General features: G+C 42.5%; 1 protein-coding gene across 1 annotated transcript in view; it reads right to left on the bottom strand.

Annotated features, from left to right (window-relative positions):
* Positions 1-14,498: 14,498 nt before the first annotated feature.
* Dstyk (dual serine/threonine and tyrosine protein kinase) overlaps positions 14,499-19,353 on the bottom strand; it is a 53,339-nt gene continuing 48,484 nt past the window's right edge. Inside the window, exon 13 of the mRNA XM_076831437.1 lies at positions 14,499-19,047. Coding sequence (XP_076687552.1) covers positions 18,860-19,047 — 188 coding nt within the window. The 3' untranslated portion in view covers positions 14,499-18,859. The remainder of the gene's footprint in view (positions 19,048-19,353) is intronic.

Below are 19,353 nucleotides of genomic sequence, written 5' to 3'. Positions count from 1 at the left end.
GAAAAGTTTTCATGTGTATACCTGTTTAGGTTTGGTTTGGTTTTTCCTCTTCAAAGAAAAGTGGCTGGTGTCCTTTGCTATTTTTTGGATGGGCTATTAATCTTGTGAGATTTTAAAGCAAGGGCTAATATAATCAGATTGGTGTGTAAAAAATATAATCCTGCAACTCCCAGCTACTAGGAATGTGGAGGCAGGAGGATCACAAATAGTATGGTAGCCTCTGCAACTTAACGAGACCCTGTCTCAAAATAATATTAAAACCAAAAAAGGGCTGGAGGTGTAGCTCAGAGGTAGAATGCTTACTCCAAAGAAGTCCATAAATAAATAAAAGTGAAAATAAAGCATTTTTTTTTCTTTTTGCAATATTGAAGATAGAATTCATGGCCTCATTCATGCTAGGCAAATGCTCTGCTACTGAGCCACATCCCAGCCCTAACATGTTTTTCATTTTTTTTTAACCCACTCCACCAGAAAGCTACACCTCCAGCACAAGAAATAAAACACTTAAGGACATTGCCAAATAGGAATTGATTTGAGAGGTGGAAAGTCTTTAGAAGTTTACTGCTGAAGTCACATGGAGACAAGAGGAAGACCTTCTACGGTGGAGAACCACCATAGAGGCCACATGCTGTGGCTGTATTCCCAGCTGTTCAGAAGGCTGAGACAGGAGGATCATGAGTTCAAAGCCAGCCTCAGCAACAGCAAGGTACTAAACAACTCAGTGAGACTCTCTCTACATAAAATACAAAATAGGGTTGGGGATGTGGCACAGTGGCCGAGTGACCCTAAGTTCAATCCTCAGTACCCCCCCCAGAAAAAAACACAATAGAGGAGAAAAAAAGGCAATCCATTCAAGAGAGGTGTAGGAGCCAGTCACAGTGGCCCACTGCAATCCCAGTGACTCTGGAGGATTGCAAGTTCAAGGTCAGCCTGGGCAACTGAGCAACATCCTGTCTCAAAATAAAAAAAGGCCTGGAGATGTAGCTCAGTGATAAAGCACCCCTGGGCTCAATCCCCAATACTTCAAAAAGAGAGAGATGTAGGAGGCAGAATTGATTTTTTAAAAAAGACCTCTAATATGTGAAAATTAATAGCAGCTCATGGGTCTGACATGACTCCAATGTCTGTAGTTTGGGTGGCTGCATTTGCAAGGTATAGAATGCAGGAAAGGTAATGCCTTTGGCAAGGCAGATGAAGACTCTAGTTTCACACAGGTCAGGTTTAAAGAGTGAATGAGAAATCCAAGTGACCTTACGGGCTCAGAATTCAAAGAAGAGGTCCAGGCTAAAGATGTACTTTATTTTGTCAATTCTAAGACACACATTTTCTCACATATTAAGAGCACTTGCCTAGCATGTGTGAAGCCCTGAGTTGATCCCCAGCACTACAAAAACAGAGGAAATTAATGATTGTCTGGGAATATTTATATACTTTCAAAGCTAACTCCCAAAGTGTGTGTGGGGGGGTGGTGGTAAAAACTAGACGAATACCTATGGGAGAAATCAGAGTTGGTGAGGTTTTTGTTGGTTTGTTTTTAATTTTTTTTCTTAATTGTAGATGGACATAATACCTTTATTTTATTTGTTCATTTTTATGTGGTGCCAGAGATCAAACCCAGTGCCTCATGCATTCTGGGTAACTGCTCTACCACTGAGCCACAACCCCAGCCCCTGTTTGTTTTGATCCTGGGAATTGAACCCAGGGCACTTAACCACTCATCTCCAGGTCTTTTTATTTTTTATTTATTTACTTATTTTGAGACAGGGTCTCACTGAGTTGCTTAGGATCTCTCTAAGTTGCTGAGGCTGGATTTGAACTTGTGATCCTCCTGCCTTAGTCTCCCAAACTTCTGGGATAACAGGCATGTGCCACCACATCCACTGGAAATGGAATTTTTAAAAGATAATCCATTAGAGATATCTGGACCATCTGTGAACCCATCATGCTTTCCCCCACCTCCCCTGACACCAGGGATTGAACCCAGGGAGATTCTACCACTAAGCTACATTTAGTACTTTTTGTTTTAAGACATGGTCTCACTGAATTGCCCAGGTTTGGCCTCAAACTTGTGATCCTCTTGACTCAGCCTCCTGAATTACTGGGATTACAGGTGTATGCCATCAGCAAACCCAAGATTTTTAAGAAATTTCTGGGATATGGAAAGTGATTGAGACTATGTCGCAAACATTTAGAACCTTTATGTAGTCACATTTATCAGTAATTTTCTTTGTTAGAGGTCACTAACTCAGCTGTCTGGGAAAGAGATAAGTGGGGGAAGTAAAGGAACAAGCTATTCTAAGTGGATAATGGTATGATGCAGAGAAAAAGAGCCCCTGCCAAGGGAAAGCAAGAGAGACACATTTTCAAGGGTTCCCAGCTCTTCTTTTAGAGGAAACTTGGTGAGGAGTGGGTATGAGAAGATATGTGAGAATGCTATCAGTCTGTTAATCTCAAGAAGGTTTATGGCAGTCTTGTCATTTTGGGGAATCTTAGGTTGACATGGTCGCCAATATCTGATCAATAGATAATGCTGGAAAGCCCTCTAAGTTACAGGTGTTTCAAAATATCATATCTCCCTTTGCTTAATCTATTTATTGGTGGGTGAACTAACAGTGCACAAGGAGATATACAGATTTCCCAGAAATGTAGGAGTGACAGGCTTAGGAGAGACACTGGCTTGGGCAGTGACAGGCCTGGAAAAGTATGCAGAACTTTAAAGTTATATTTCTTTCTCTGGAGGCTGGGGCAGGAGGATCACAACTTTGAGGTCAGCCTCAGCAACTTAGCAAGACCTTGTATCAAAACAAAAAGGCCTGGGGATGTAACAGTAGGAGAGCACTCCTGAGTTTCAACACCAATACCCCCCAATTTTTTTTTTTAATTTCTTTTGCCCTTCCTTTATATTTCCTTTCTACCTATTTTTTATTTCTTATATTCCACCACAATTCTTTTTTTTAAAAGAGAGAGAGAGAGAGAATTTTTAATATTTATTTTTTAGTTTTCGGTGGACATATCATCTTTATTTTTATGTGGTGCTGAGGATTGAACCCAGCACCCCGTGCATGCCAGGCGAGCACACTACGGCTTGAGCCACATCCCCAGCCCCATTCTACCACAATTCATGGTGACCTCCATACCCAAGTAATTTTATCCTATGCCTTGGTCTCCTAGTCTTTGCCCTCTCCCTTCCAGTCATATGCCTCTCCCAGGATCATATGCTTGTCAGTATCAATAACTGTACCACCTTTGAAATCTAAGTTTCAAACATTCCCATCCTCCAACCCCCACATTTTATTCTTGTGGTTCACTTACTGTGGACTCACATTCAAGAAGTCTGCAGTCTCATCAAGATCACCACGACCTCAAGTCTAATTTTGCTCTCTGCCAGTCCTCTCATGTTCTCTCTGCTCATCTTATCCAGCTTAGATTCTGTGGTCCTTCAGTCTAATTCTTCCCTTGCACACACCTTACCTACCTATTCTTTCTCCTTTCACTGCTCCTCATGAGCTGCAGTCAAGGGCTGGGGTCAGGTTGGTAGCACAGTGGTGGAAGGTATACTTAGTATGCACAAGGCCCTGTGTTTGGCCCCCAGCACACATATACAAAAAAAAAAAAAAAAAGTTGTGGTAAAAACATAACATAGGAGTAGGGTGTGGTAGTGCACAACTGTAATCCTAGCAAGTTATGAGGTTGAGGCAGGAGGATCATAAGTTTGAGACTAGCCTCAGCCACTTGGCAATGCCCTAAGCAACTTAAAAAGACCCTATCTCAAAATAAAAAATAAAAAGGACTATGGATGTATGTGACTTAGTGGCAAAATGCCCCTGGGTTCAATTACCAGTACAGAAACAAAAACAACATGACATAAAATTTACCGTTTAGGAGGCTGAGGCAGGAGGCTGAGGCAGGAGGATTGCACATTCAAAGCCAGCCTCAGCAAAAGCAAGGTGCTAAGCAGCTCAATGAGACCCTTTCTCTAAATTAAAAACAACACAAAATAGGGCTGGGGATGTGACTCAGTGGTCAAGTGCCAGAGTTCAATCTCAATATCAAAAAAAAAAAATTACCATTTAAAGTGTACAGTTCAGTAGTGTTAAGCATAGTCATATTGTTGTGCGCCAGAGCCTTTTCATATTTAAAACTGACATAACACATCCAAAAGCTGCTCACTTTTTCTTCTACCATCGCCCTTATTAGCAGCAATAGTGATGGGTTTTATCTCCACTTTGGCTGGACCACAGTGCCCACATACATGGGTAAACATTTTTCTGGATGATTCAGTGAGAGTGTTTTGGATAAGATTAAAATTTAAACCAGTGGCCTTTGAGTGAAGCAGACTGCCTTTCATAATGTGGGTGAGCATCCAGTTGAAGGCCTGAATGGAACAAAAGACTGATCCCCCAAACCCCCAAACAAGAGGAGAACTGGGCAGCAGACAGCCTTACAATCTGAAGGCTTGAATTGCATGCAGCATGGGCTCTTCCCCAGGTCTCCAACCTGCTGGCCCACCCTGAAGATTGGAGACTTGACAATTCCCATAATCATGTGAGTCAATATCAGCTCAGCCCAAAGTGTATCTCTCTTTACACACACACACACACACACACACACACACACACACACACACACACGGTTTAATTTCTCTGAAGAAACCTAATATACCACCTTTCTATTTTATGTTTCTTTGAATTTGACTTTTTCCAATACCTCACATCAAGGGGATAATACAATACAGTATTTTGTGTCTGGCTGTTTCACTTAAATCATGTCTTTAAGGTTCATCCATGTTGCAGTATACATCAGAACCTACTTCCTTTATAAGGCTCAGTAGATTCCTTGAATATTGCCACAACAACATACATATTTGTATACCACAAATATATATTTATTTTGTTACTGTATCAGGTTCCTGGAAGGAAAAAAGATGGCATATACAAAAAGGGGAACTGATGAAGGAAGTTATTTAAGATATAAGCAAGCCAGGTATGATGGAGCATGTCTATAGTCCCAGTAACTCAGAAGACTAAGGCAGGAGAAACACAAGTTCAAGGACAGCCTCAGAAACTTAGACACTGTCTCAAAAGGAAAAAAAAAAAAGTTGGGTGTTGGGTATGTAGCTCAGTGGTAGGAAGTCTTGCCTAACATGGAGGAGGCCCGGATTTACTCTTCAGTTAAATAAATAAGTAAGCAGGATTATGGGAAATTTAACAAGCATCATAGGACTAACAGCATGGGTAAGCTGTCACTCCTAGGCCTGATAGGGTGCAGGGAAGAGTGGTTACTAGAACCGGTACTGTGAGATCCGCAGCTGCAGGAAGGAGAGAGGGCCATCAGATGGGAAGGCAGGCATTATCAACACCGCCTGGCTGGGAGTGAGCTAGATGAAAATTCCCCAACCCTCTCTTCTGCCACCTTCCATATCCCTAACAGGTCCAAAAGAAACCACTGGAAGCCTGAGGACAAAACAGAGGCCAGCAGGCTGAGGCAGGAGCTGGGTGAGGAAGTGGAAGAGCGGACTCAGGGGGCAAACGGAGAGCACTCAGCATAGTCCCTGTTATGTGTCAGACACTGAACAAAACTTCTGTTCAGTGCACTTGCCCTCTTGCTGCTTGTAGTCTTAAAGGGGAAAGTGGGCTTTGATCAGTGAATGTAGAAATGCTGGACACCCCCCACTCTATTCCTTAAATCCAAGACTCCTCTCTTCCCACAGGTCCCTCTCCACAAGGACTCCCAGCTATAACTAGGCAGTCTCCTCTCACATACTGCTGGGAAACTCAGAAGGACTGTGCTCTTGCTAGTGTGAGACATTGAAGCCAGAATTAGACAGGCAGTCAGATAGGTAAATCGAGTCAGGTTGGATCAAGGAGGCCAATTTTGAGAGTCTGGGAAGTTGGAGACTGTCCCCTGAGGGATTGAAATGTTAATTTCTTTAGACTTTATCAAGAACCTGCCCCTGCTCCAACCTGTAGCCAAGGTAACCTGTCCCAGGAATTTCCCCTCCCTACAGAGAGCTATAAGGTTGTTAATGTGTCCTTGTCTACTCCACCCTGCCCTTCCCCCTTCAGCCCACCAGTTTCCCACCTTTTGGCCATCCCACAAGGTGCATTCCTGGGCCTAGTCACCTTCTCAGGAAGGAGAAAGATGAGGGGGAAAGGCAGGAGAACAAAGGAAGCCTAGGACATATAAAAGGACAGAAAACCTCACTTCTTGGGATATCATGATACCAGCTATGGCCTCCTTCTCCCTTGTGGGAGAAGTCTGTGTTACCCCTTTTTAAATAAACCCTGCTTCATAAGCTTGCCTCGGCGTGCTTCTCTAATGTTCAAACTTCAACATGTGGGGAAGCAGGGCTCGTCACTGGTAACCAGAGGTATTATATTTGGAGGACCCATCGAGGTCTACACCGAGGTAAGCTCCTCTCCATGCACCCCACATCTGTTTGAGATGCATATTTCTGTCTCTTTCATTTTGGAGGATGATGGGCACCTGTCAGCTATTTAAAAGCAGTTAGTGCAGCCATAGGGTGAGAGGTTTCCTGGCCTAGGTAGCTCTCAATCACCTGTTCAATACAGAGCAGTCATGTTGGGTTCTGCTGAAGCCGCTTCCTACTCTTCTGTCCAGGCCTGGAGAGCAATTGGCGTGAATACACAGTATCTCCCGAGTCTCGATCTGCCTTGGATACATGGAGGTGGACGAAGGAGTATGGAACGACTGCGGAATTTCTGGTCTGGGCTACACTCAGGCCAAAATCCTAAGGTTCCTTCTCTCGAATCCCCTCCCGACTGCCTTAAGGGGAGTCTAAGGTGATCTGTAGATGAATGGCACTGAGGGAAAGCCCCAATTATATTTGCTTCCGTGAGGGCCATGCAACACTCCCCACCCCCACATCCAATCCCTCCTGGATGTTCCTTTCCTTCACCAATCAGAAACACTAGCAATTCTTCAGCTTGTAGGACTGAAAGAAAGACATGGGATGATTAGTATGAAAATATCCAGGTTTCCTTTTGTTCGCATAGTTAGCTGTCACAAGCCAGTTTAAAAATCTCCCATTACTGTTTATGCTCAGATGTACTTAAAGTGTTTTTTTTTTTTTTTTTTAATGCTGCAAGAGGGAGGCACTCTATTTTAACCAACTCCTCCCATAATTCCTCGGAAAATGGTGTTTGTTATGCACTTAACAAACAATAGATGTTCCCCTTACCCCTGGAGATTCCTTTAGTCTGCAGAAAAACAAGCACAAAAGGTTAAGATGTATACAATAATCCTCTTTTTTCATGGATTTTTCATAATCCAGAGTTGTAGTGGCAGGGAGGAAAGCTGCAATGCCCTTAAGTCTGAGTCCTCCCAGGGTCTCTGGCACAGGGCAAACTGGGATCCTAGCACTGAAACCGCTGTTGACTGGTGATGAGTTCTTGCTTCCCCAATGTTGAAGAATAACACCAGAAAGCACACACCGAGGCAAGGTCAGAGTAGAAATTAGAAATTTATTAAAGGACAGCAGAAAAGACTTCTCCCGGAGGAAGACGGGGACCCAAGAGGTGGGAATCCGTGGAAGGGCTGTTCTTTCCCCTTTTTATAGTTCTTTCAGTGATGGAATGTAGGTTGGAGGCCTACAGGTGGGTTTAATTATCACCTTTTGGGATGGGCTATCTCCAAGTCTGTTGGGGCTGTTTTCCCGGGCTCCAATAACATTTCTTTGAGGTGGACTTTGGCCTAGGGCCTTTTCAGGACTTCATTAACATTCCATGAGTTGTCCTGCGTTTTCCCTGAGTTATTCCCAGCATGGCCTCCATTTTAGATTTCACTCGATATTAGACCCGATTTACCTGACTACACTGACTACCTAACTTTAAATCTGGCTTCAGCACTTTGTCAAAGGAAACCAGAAATAACTTTGGCAAAGCCAGGTGATGAGAGACGGGTTTCCTGGACTGTAATGAAGCTCAAGTTTAGGTAGATGTCCCTAAAATTTCCATCACTCAGGTGGGAGCTTCTCTCAAGTCAGTTTATAGATTGACTACTAGTCTACATACTGCAAAATTACAAATGATCAGGAAAATGCCTCATTTTTATGTGTTGTCAGGCCTAACCTCAATGTCTATCAGGAGAGAAGGCCTTAAGGAATCACTGAGGAAGAGAAATCAAGAGGACCCCCTCCCCCGCCCAGCTTAAAACAAACAAGAACAAATTCTGAGAAATTTTTGGAGGGTCTAAATAAATATATTGGGTTGTTTCAAAACTTATACCAGGTACTTCACCTCACCTGGAAAGATATTATATTATTACTTAGCCAAACTTTAGCCTCCAATAAGGAGGAGGCCACCATCCTAAAGCAAGTAGCTAAAGAATTTGGGGATGGACCTACATCTTGCCCATGCCCCAGCATCACAAACTAGAAACAAACGTAATTATTCATCTAGAGCACAGGCAATTCCCAGAAACATCCTGACTGGGACCTAAATGATGAACAGGATGCTTGGAAAATGACACATTTCCAAATATTAGTCCTTGAAGCCCTCAGGAAGATCAGGCAAAAGCCCATTAACTATTCCAAGATCTCTGAGATTACTCTGAGCCCCCAGGAAAGCCCAACTATTTTCATGGAGAAACTCAGAGAGACTCTGAGAGAAACTCAGAGAGACTCCGGCGAAGCGTCAGAGGGAGAGACCACAAGAGACCGGCTCCATGCAATTGGCAGAAGGGGTTTTATTGATTCAGCATGCTGAAGCTCCAGGCTCACTCAGGAAGATAGAGCAGCCCAGAGCCCAGAGCAGAGGTCAGGCAGAGCTTAAGTACACTTTTTGGAGAGGGCAGGGGGCTTTGCATACATCAGAACAAATCATCATGAGGCGCGGGAAAATTGAACAACAACTCTGAGACCTGATTAGTACATTCATTGGCGGGAACAGATTGGATGGGGGTGATTGGTCACTTCTAAGCGGGGTACACATTTAAACTGATTGGTTTTAGGTCCTGCGATGCCTACGTGCCAGCTTCACAGAACCCCAAGTTATTAGACAACCAGAGGAGTCAGTGAGAATATTTACTGGGCAGTTCGGGTATTGTCCTAACAGCTACCGAGATTACAGGTTCCGGGGGTAGCAGAGGAATTGTAACAATACTTGGTCTTTTACTTTTTAACCCAAGCCCTGCAGTTTAGAAACTTTACAATGTCCGGTCTTTTACACTTTAACTCAGGCTCTGCAGCTTAGAATCAGCTTAGAAATTTTACCTTTACAAGACAACACACCACCCTAAATCCTGAATCCACAAAGGACCACCTACTTTTAAAGGATAAATTTACCAAAAAAAGCTTACTCCCCCTCTGAGTTATGAACAGGTTTTGGAAGCCTTTAAGACATTAAAATGGGCCTTATTTTGAGCCTCTGTTCTCAACTATGGAGCAAAATTTAACCTGTTCGTTGTTGAGGCTCTAGGAATGGTCACACAAAATAGTGGACCTGCTCAGTAAAGAGCTTAATATCATAGCTTTGTTCTCAAAATTAATAGAAAATAAGGTATCATAATTTTCACCATTCAAACTTGTCCAAATACCAACTAGGAAAAAAAAAAAAAAAAGGTTAAAATGCCTTAGGTATGAGGTTTCTGCTCAGAATAGCAGTTTTCCCTGCTCCTTCCAGACCTCAGCCAGGACTTACTTTGAAACGCAAATCTCCCCAAATCAGATATTCTCACAGTCTCTACCATCTCCTCAACTGGACTAGAAATTAACAAAGCAGATGATGTTAACAATAAAACTCTTTTAAAAACTATAGTGCTACTTAAAAACCTCCTGGGGAATTTTCAAAGCCAGTGCCTCCAGACCACTCCTTTCTTACCCACTTATCACATTAGCTCTAGATTATAGCCCCCAATTAGCTCACAGTATACTAAGGAGTAACTAGACTCATGTATAAACTCTGCTGCAAGTTCATGCTGAAAAATATACTGCTATTAGTGAAACCAGATTTAAAGTTAGGTAGTCAGTGTAGTTAGGTAAATCGGGTCTAATATGGAGTAGGATCTAAAATGGAGGCCATGCCGACAATGATTCTGGAAATGCAGGACAACTCATGGAATGTTAATGAAGTCCTGGAAAGGCCCTAGGCCAAAGTCCACCCCAAAGAAATGTTAATGGAACCCAGGAAACAGCCCCCAACAGATTTGGAGATAGCCCATCCCAAGAAGTGATAATGAAGTCCTTCCTGCCCAGATTACCTGTGTCCCACCCCTGGGCCTTCCAACCTACATTCCATCACCAAAACTATAAAAAGGGGAGACAACTGCACTTCCACGGATTCTACCTCTTGGGTCCCCTTCTTCCTCCAGGAGAAGTCTTTTCTGCTGTCCTTTAATAAACTTCCAATTTCTACTCTGACCTTGTCTCGGCATGCTTCTTTGGTGTTATTTTTCAACATTGGGGAAGCAAGGACTCGTCACCTGTCAACAGCAGTAACATATTGGAGGTCCCACCGAGATTCTTCTACACCGAGGTAAGCCATCTCCACGCACCCCATGTCTGTTTGAGGTGCATCTTTCTCTCTTTCTTTCTGGAGGGTGAGGTGGGCACCCGACGGCTACTTAAACACAATTAGTGCAGCCGCCACTCTTCAAGACTCGGGTGAGAGGTTTCTCAGCCTAGGCAGCTCTCAATCACCTGTTCAATACCGAGCAGGCATGTTGGGTTCTGTCAAAGCCGCTTCCAACTTTTCTGTGTGGGCCCAGAGAGCAATTGGCGTGAGTACACAGTGTCCTGAATCCCGATCTGCCTCGGATGCATGGAGGTGGAGGAAGGAGTTTGGAACAACTGCGGAATTCCGGTTGGGCTACACTCAGATGTATTCCTAAGGTTCCTTTCTCTTGAGCCCCCTCCCGACAGCCCTCAGGGGTATCTAGGGTGATCGGTAGATGAGTGGCACTGAGGGAAAGCCCCAGTCACATTTGCCTCCATATGGGCTACGAAACACTCCCAACCTGCTGGGCACAGTGGCATACGCCTGTAATCCCAGCAACAAGTTTGAGGCCAACCTCGCTAGCTTAGGCCAACCCTAAGCACTTAGCAAGACCCTGTCTCAAAATAAAACATAAAAAAGGATGGGCATGTAGCTCAGTGCTAAAGTTCCCAGTTGGGAAAACCCTCCACACCATGTCCTATGAGGGAGTAAGGTGTTCATCACAGATATAAGGAGGCCTTGGCCATAGCCTGCAGAGCTGCCCTACTTCCTACTCTATTCTGTGAGCCTGATCTCCATTTCCTATTGATCTTGTGAACTCCTAATATCTTTCCAAAATGTATTTCCTTTCTCCTAAATCAGCCAGACTTCATTTTCTTAAATTATAAGAGAAAGAGATGAGTCTCATAATTTGTCACCAATTGCCAGACATTAATGTTGCCTATAACTTTTTCATACAACCAATAATGATGCAATAAACACCCTTTTATAGATTTGCCCACTTCTGCAAACATTTTTATAGATAGAGACCACCTAGAAAACATTCTGGGACAAAGGATACAGTATACATTTAAGGTGTTTATAGGTACTGCCACTTCTGCTGCTCTGGCAGCTTCCCAACATAGAGAAGTGCTCATCCCTACACCACCATGAACAGAGAATTTTAAGTATGTATATTTTAGTAAATTAATAGAAAGAAATAGCTTTTTCATTTTCTTATGCATTTACCCAGTTGCTTGCAAGATGAAAATCTTTTCAAATAATTACTAGTGATCTATTTTTAGATGATTTTTTTCTTACTGATTTCTTCATATACTAAGTATGTGAACCTTATATTTGCTATTTACTGCAATTATCCTCATTTTTTTAATTTTTTTTTTTTAGAGAAAGAGAGAGAGAGAGAATTTTAATATTTATTTTTTTTAGTTTTCGGCGGACACAACGTTTTTGTTTGTATGTGGTGCTGAGGATCGAACCCGGGCTGCACGCATGCCAGGCAAGCGCGCTACCGCTTGAGCCACATCCCCAGCCCAGTGATTATCCTCTTAAGGTTGGTTTAGGTGTCTTGGATTGTACATAACTTTTAAAATTTTGATCATTTTTTTCTTTATGATTTCTGGGTATCCCATCACATTCAAAGAAGTTCTCTGTTCTATAAACAAACATATTTTCATAATTTTTTTTTCTTTCTCTTTCTGGTACCAGGAATTGAATGATAGGCACTGACTAAATCCCCAGCTCTTTTTATTTTTTTCTTTTAGAGACAGAAACTCGCTAAGTTGCCCAGGCTGGCCTGGCAATTCTGCCTTAGCCTCCTGAGTGGCTAGGATTATAGGTGTGTGCCACTGCACCAACTGAGCTTTTTTAAAATTTAATATTTTTTAGATGTAAGTGGACATCTTCATTTTATTTTAGTGTGGTGCTGAGGATCAAACCCAGCACCTCACGTATGCTAGACGAGCGCTCTACCACTGAGCCACAGCTCCTATTTGTTTGTTCTGATGAGGATTTGAGTCTATTTTTTCTCAGATGGTGCTACTGTTTGAATGTATATGACTCTTGTATATGTTGCAACTTAAAACTCAAGGTGATAGTAATTAGGGGACTTTGGGAGGTGCCCTAGTTTGGATCTTGGACATCCTCCAAAGGTCCATGTGGTAAAGGCCTGGTTCCTAGTGTAGTGATTTTGGGAGGGGGTGGAAGCTTTAAAAGATGGAGCTAGTGGGATATCCTAAAATCACTAAGGCATGCCCTAGAGTGGGCCAGTGGGACCTTGGCTGCTTCCTTCTTTCTCTCTTTGCTCCCTAGCCATTAGGTAAATGATTTTGCTCTACAACATACTCCCATCATGATACACTGCCTCACCAACAACAGGGCCAGCATATTGTACACTTAAAAATCTCTAAAACTGTGGGCCAGAATAAACCTTTCTTCCTCATAAGTTAATACTTTCTGATATTTGTTATAACAGAAACCTGACTAACACTAGAAGTGATTAGGCCATGAGGACTCTGTCCTCATGAATGGGATCAATGAGGCTTTAGAGAGCTGCCTGGTCTTTCCATCTCTTCCACCATCTAAAGACATGTTCATCCCTTTTTGCCCTCAGTGCTTCCATAGTGCTTCTACAGCATTAGTCTCCTCTAAAGAATACAGCAACAAGGCACCATCTTAGAAGCAAAGCAGCCCTTTCCAGACCCAAATTTGCTAACGTCCTGACCCTGTACTTCCCAGCCTCCAGAACTGTCAGAAATAAGTGTATATCATTTAAAATCACCCAGTTTATGGTATTTGTTACAGAAACAGACAGGTTGATAGCTAGTTTTATTGAATAGTCTATTTTTTCCCACAGACTTGAAGTGCTTCCTTCAGAGTATATTAAGGAAGAAGCTATCCCTAGAAGAATCCTAAGGGGCCTCAATCAGCATGTGACCACTTGTGATAAGTACACTGTTTCAAAAGGAGGCTGTTCAATTAGTGCCTCATGGAGTTCTGCTAAAGGTAGAAATTTTGAAGAATTTAATAATATTCAAAAATTTGGTAGTCTCTCCCCTCTGAGCCTCACTCAAACGTAGGACCAGGAAGGTCACCCAAGTTGCCCTACTTCAAGGAACATGCCTGCTTAAAAGAGCATATTAAATCTAAAAATGTGTATACCACATGTTATTTTTTCCAATGTAGCAATGGGAAGGGGGGAGGTTAAGGAAGCTCAATTACATTGAACTTTATATGAGAATACAGAGTATGTGCATAAAAGCTAGGGTATGACTGGCTGAGAAGGGTTGCTGGAGTTAGTGAGGTTTCACCAGCAGAAGAGGCTTACCAGCATTGTGTGACCACTGCTGTGTAGGCTAGGTTGGGGACCAACCAGATGTTCACTTTGAACTTTTCTCTTAAGAAGTAGAAACTCGCTAACTCTTTAAGACGTGCTGCCATCTCCTGGCCAACTTTGTGCTGCAGTCAAATCACAAGCAGTTTTAGCAAACAGTGACTCAGCCACATGTTCAATATGATACAGTCACCCCAAACAAACCAAAACAAATACACCCATGGGAGAAGACACACACTGTGTGATGATCTTCCGTGGGGACTAGACAGTGCTGCTTCAGGCGGAGGCCCACACTGGCACCTTCAGGAATTGCTGGACAAGCAAACCTGAACAGTTGGGTGGGCCTATATGAACTCAAAGTATTCCAAATGCAGAAAAACTGATACATAGATTATAGCCCCCAATTAGCTCACAGTTAACAAGGAATAACTAGACTCATGTATAAACTCTGAATGCTGCAAGTTCGTGCTGAAAATTGGAGTAAAGGGGGTCACCTCAGGATAGGGTCTGAAAAATACACTGCTGGTAGTAGTAATGCAAAATATTCAGTTACCAAGAGTAATGACCATTATGGAATAAGGCCCCTGCTGGAGGAGTGGCGTGTGGCATCAGTCTCCCCTAAGGCAAAGGGCAAGACTTACAGCAGTGGAATGGAATGCATCAGGGAGCATCCTATTCACATGGGTAGTGAAATCAAAGCCAAAGCCAAACAGATGTAAAACTAACATGTTAATATGATCTTTATTATATAGCACATCTGGTATTTGTGCATCCTAATGATTATACAGAATACTCTAAAAAACCAAACCTGACCATTCAAAATTACACTGATGAAGACTTGACCCCTAGTTGCATCTCTTAAAAATACATACATCATGGTCGTGCTGTAACAGTATTTGGAAAAAGCCAGATAGTATAGGAAAGAAGGGAGTATAGAGACTAACGTTTGTGCCAAAGTAATTTTCTTTTGTTATTGCACTTTTATTCTACACACTTAGTATGTTACACTTTTATTTAACACTGTAATAAACATTAGTTCTTTAAAATAAACAAAAAAACATTGCATAAAGACCATAAGCTGTCCAGGCCAATTTTCTTTATGGACTCTCTGAGCAAGCTGGGATCCCCAGGTCAGATATTCTCAACAGTCTCTGCCATCTCCTCAACTGGACTAGAAATTAACAAAGCAGATGATGTTAACAATAAAACTCTTTTAAGAACTACAGTGCTACTTAAAACCTCGGGGGAATTTTCAAAGCAAGTGCCTCCAGATCACTCCTTTCTTACCCACTTATCATACTAGCTCTAAGCCATCCCACCCCCATCGTTAGAATAAACCTCATTTTCTTTTAAAGAAAAAGTGGGTTATTTAATCCAGCAAACCCAAGAATCAAGATTTGAAAACTTAAAGTAACTCCCCTTTCAGCAATGAACTTTTCCAAGACTCTTCATTCGGCTCTGATACAACCTGAACTTTGGAGGCTTCCTGATGAGCCCGACAGAATACCAAGCATGGTGTCTCTCCAAAGCATGGCCAGAGAGTACCTCAGTTTCCCAAAGTGCTACTGTAATCACCACTCCCCTGGGCTCCTCAGTGCTAAATAATAAGCCAAAAAAATAAAGTGTCATTTAGTGCGGTTGTCACTCCGCAGTCCTGCCATCCTGAGCCACTTCTGTCAGGAAAAAATTTTCCAAACACTCTACCTTTTCTGGTTTTTCTGTTTGTTTGTTCGTGCTGGGAACTGAACCCACCGCCAGGTTTATGGTAAGTACATGTTCTACCACTGAGCTATACCCCCAGCCCTCCAACTTTTCTTTGGCAGCCCAAGCAAAGATACAAAACTGCATTTGGGAGTTTACAGGTACTGGTCAAAAGTTCTATCATTCCCCTAGTCCTATCTATCAGTAATGAATCCTTTCCTCCACTGTTTCCTCCAGCTTTAGTGTTAAGTTAGGAGCAGTTGCTGCGAGGCTCTGTCCCCTTAAAGTTGATGGAGTCAAAATTGACTCTCTTTGGTTTGGGAACAATCAGTGCAGTCCCCTTCCTGGAGCAGTAATAGGCGGTTCAAGAACCAGGGATGCCTGTGGACACCTCTCGGAACAGCAGTTCCTAGGCAACCACGTTGCTACTAGCTCTCTAGGCACAAAGTCAGCCATCCCAGGCCCCAGGTGTCACCATCATTTCTTGCTCTCCAGGAAGCCTCTCACTCAGCAAAATGAGCAATATTTCATTAAAAATAGCCAGGTAAACATTTTGAGGCTAGGGTAAAATGCCCTCATTCAATTCTTTAGAAGGACTGAACACAGTGAGGATAATTCTTCATGCCACTCTTCTTCCTCCCTAAGTCACAATCTCACCTTACCACTTGGGAACACAACTAACTGAAGCTGGGAGGTAAAATCTTCAGCCATTCTAAGCACTGTATCATCTAAGTAAGTGCTGCACGCTTCTCTGAATGCCTAGTGTCCTCCCAAGTAATATACAATACAGTACATTTCATGGCATACCATCACATTAATAATAATAATGGGTGCCAACGAGCTAAGAATTCAAAATTGGCTAACAAAGTTATATACCAAAAGTAAAATATACACACATCATACACATATATTCCTGCACTCAGCCTGCTGAGTGTTTAAATAATGCCCCCAAATATCCATGTGGACTTTGGCTAGCCTGGGGACTTTCAGGAGTATCTTGCACCATTTCTCAGAATACTTTTTAAAAATTAACTGTAAAACAACTCCTGACTTAACATTAGTTCCTCCCTTCCTCCCTCCCACTGGGAAAAAAAATGTAGAGAACTTGCTAGAAAACTGGTATCAGAGCAGACTAAGCCACAGGGATAAACTGAAAAGGAACTCGGGTAGGAAAATCTGACCTCCCATGTATGACTGGAGTATGAGCTAAGGCTCTGCAAGAATGTTAGGAATGTAGTCTCCACAATGGAAGTACAGACTTCTGATTACTTGAGGTTTAGAAGACAAAGATCTGACAACAGGAACTAACTATATAAGAATTCTTTGAAATTTCATACAGTACAGATTATAATGATTTTCACCCATGTAGAGACTACTTGCTTCTCCTTTAACTTGACACCTGGCTTCCTGTAAGTTCCATCATAGTTCCCAGAAGGCAACAAATTCATGCTGAGAATAGTGACTTGAAGTATATAGCTAAACAGGTGTTCAGGTTCTGAGATAAACTGAACATTCTACCAGAACAAGGCCAGAACCAGCGAACCCAAAGACAATGGGTCCCCTTTATCATTTGCAAATAAAAAGGTCTATAGTATGACATAAGTTTTGAAGGGATGCAGTGCTTAAGGGTTATTGTGCTCAACTGCATCATAACCAGAGTTAAAAGCAAGCTTTAATAAAAGTTACATAAAAATGTCTTAGACTCCACTTATACTCCATAAATATGTAAGGGATGGTCATTTGGTTATAGACAAACCTAGAAAATCCCAGCAGCTAATGTAACATTCATCTTTTTAGTTTTTTTTGAATGTACAGAACGTCTTTGTTTATTTTTATGTGGTGCTGAGGATGGAACCCAGTGCCCAGTGCCTCACACATGCTAGACAAGCGCTCTGCCACTCACTGAGCTACAGCTCCAATCCTGTAACACTCATCTTACACACCTACTGGGAACCTGATTCACACACTTTGGAGATGAACACAAAAGGCCAGACCAGAGTTCTTGAGACTGGACAGATGGATGGAGGCTATTCACCTCCACAATTTCTTCATCTACTTGTGTTTCTAAATCTAATGGAACAGTTTGTTGGTGGAAGGCTTGAAGTCAAGACCTGAGATGCACCAGAGTCAAACTCCTCTGACTGGAGTTGTCCATCTTTGTCTCTATGTGTACTTCATAAGAACACCACCAAAGACCACTCAGAAGGGAGCAGAGCTTCCAGCCACCAACACACTGAGCTACCACAGAGCTATTCTTCTCTTTCATCTGGTTCCTTTTTTTTTGTAACAGATTATATTAAAAATAAGGTAAAGAAAGGACAGAAGAAACCTTGGCCTTTTAACCACTGGTCAAAAGCTTTAAAAATATTAGTGTGTTAGATTCAACCCCCCAAAGAGTTTCTGATTAAAGTTTTGAAAACAAGCTGGTATGCACTCTTCAAACAGGCTATATGCAGGCCGTGGCCTCTTCTCGTTGCCCCTCTCAGGTCTTACCCACAGCCTCACTTTAAGTCAGTTCTGCTCACTGGATCCTAAGTACCATGTAATCTGGAGCTTTCCCACCCTAAGATCAAAAGAAGGGAGAGGCATGGGAGGAAGACCCAAGGGTAGAAGAACAGATTCTGTTCTGGAGTTAGCAGTAACTCAAAATCCAATAGCTTATGTATATACAGACATATGCACACTTTTTTCTTTTCTTTCTTTTTTGGTCTCTTAGTATTGTAATAGTGAAACCTCCCAGGAATCAGGGATGTGTAGCCCTATACATGTAAACACACTGGCACTGTGAGGAAAAGATAGGTTTGTTTCTAGCTCCCTTACTGGGGTTTCTGACCATTACAACCTGAAATTCCTGGTTACAGATAGCAGGATTCAGGTATCCACAAGTTTTGTCATGTGTCCCTATGTTAACACAATCTTGACCCAAACTGAAATTTTCTAAGTGGTCCTTACCACTGGGTAGAATCAAACTATTCCTAGATAGTGCTGAAATCATGAAAATAATATTTTCAGTACTATTGCCACTGCAGTGTCCCACTTATTGTCTTAGAAACATAATACAGTGAATAGACAATGGTAACAATTGCCTCCTTTAGTTCTGAGGCCAGAGCATTACATTCCTCAGCTTTTATACATCTTAGACAATCTTTTTTGACAAAGGGATAGGATGGGGCATCCATGACCCGCCCAGAATGCTCAGTCATCCAACTCTCCACTGTCCAGGAGCCATCTCTGCCTAGGAAGGTTTTAAGTTGACCAGCAAGCACCAGTCTCTCAGGAGCTCCCTATAATGAAAAAAAAAAGTCAAATTCTCCCCATGCCCAAAAGGTGAGGGAGGAAAAAAGAAACAAAGCATGGAGGAGAAAGGTCTTTGCTTTCAAGTAGAGTCATCTAGTCCTCTGTTCAGCCGCTCAGAATTTGACTTGCACAGTCGGTCCATGATGCCCCGGAGCATGGGCTGGACAATGCCCAAAAGAGGCCTTTTAGAGGGGTCACCATCCCAACAGGCTTCCATCAACTGCCAGCACTCCTCATCAAACACAGGGAGACGTTCTGGGCGGGCCCCTAGAGAAAGGAGCATGGAAATCAGAGAGTCAGTGAGAGAGAGCCCAACCCAACCAGCTGGCCAGGCCAGCTGGGCCTCAGGGAACTAAAGAGTAAAAGGAGCTTTGGTTTCCACTACAGACATCTAGGTTAGAATCTAATAGGAACAGTGAAGAAAGTCTGGAACCCACTTGACATAGGAAATTGAAGAGGAAATTTTAAAGAAAAAAAGCATTTTGAGATAGTTCAACACAATGCTGCCTGGAAGCAAAGGTTTGACTTATGTCTTCTCTGGATTCCAGGATGATCTAAATATGCATGTGTTGC

This window comes from Callospermophilus lateralis, chromosome 13, assembly GCF_048772815.1.
Source record: "Callospermophilus lateralis isolate mCalLat2 chromosome 13, mCalLat2.hap1, whole genome shotgun sequence".
NCBI lineage: Eukaryota > Metazoa > Chordata > Mammalia > Rodentia > Sciuridae > Callospermophilus > Callospermophilus lateralis.
This window is presented reverse-complemented; position numbering and strand designations above follow the sequence as displayed.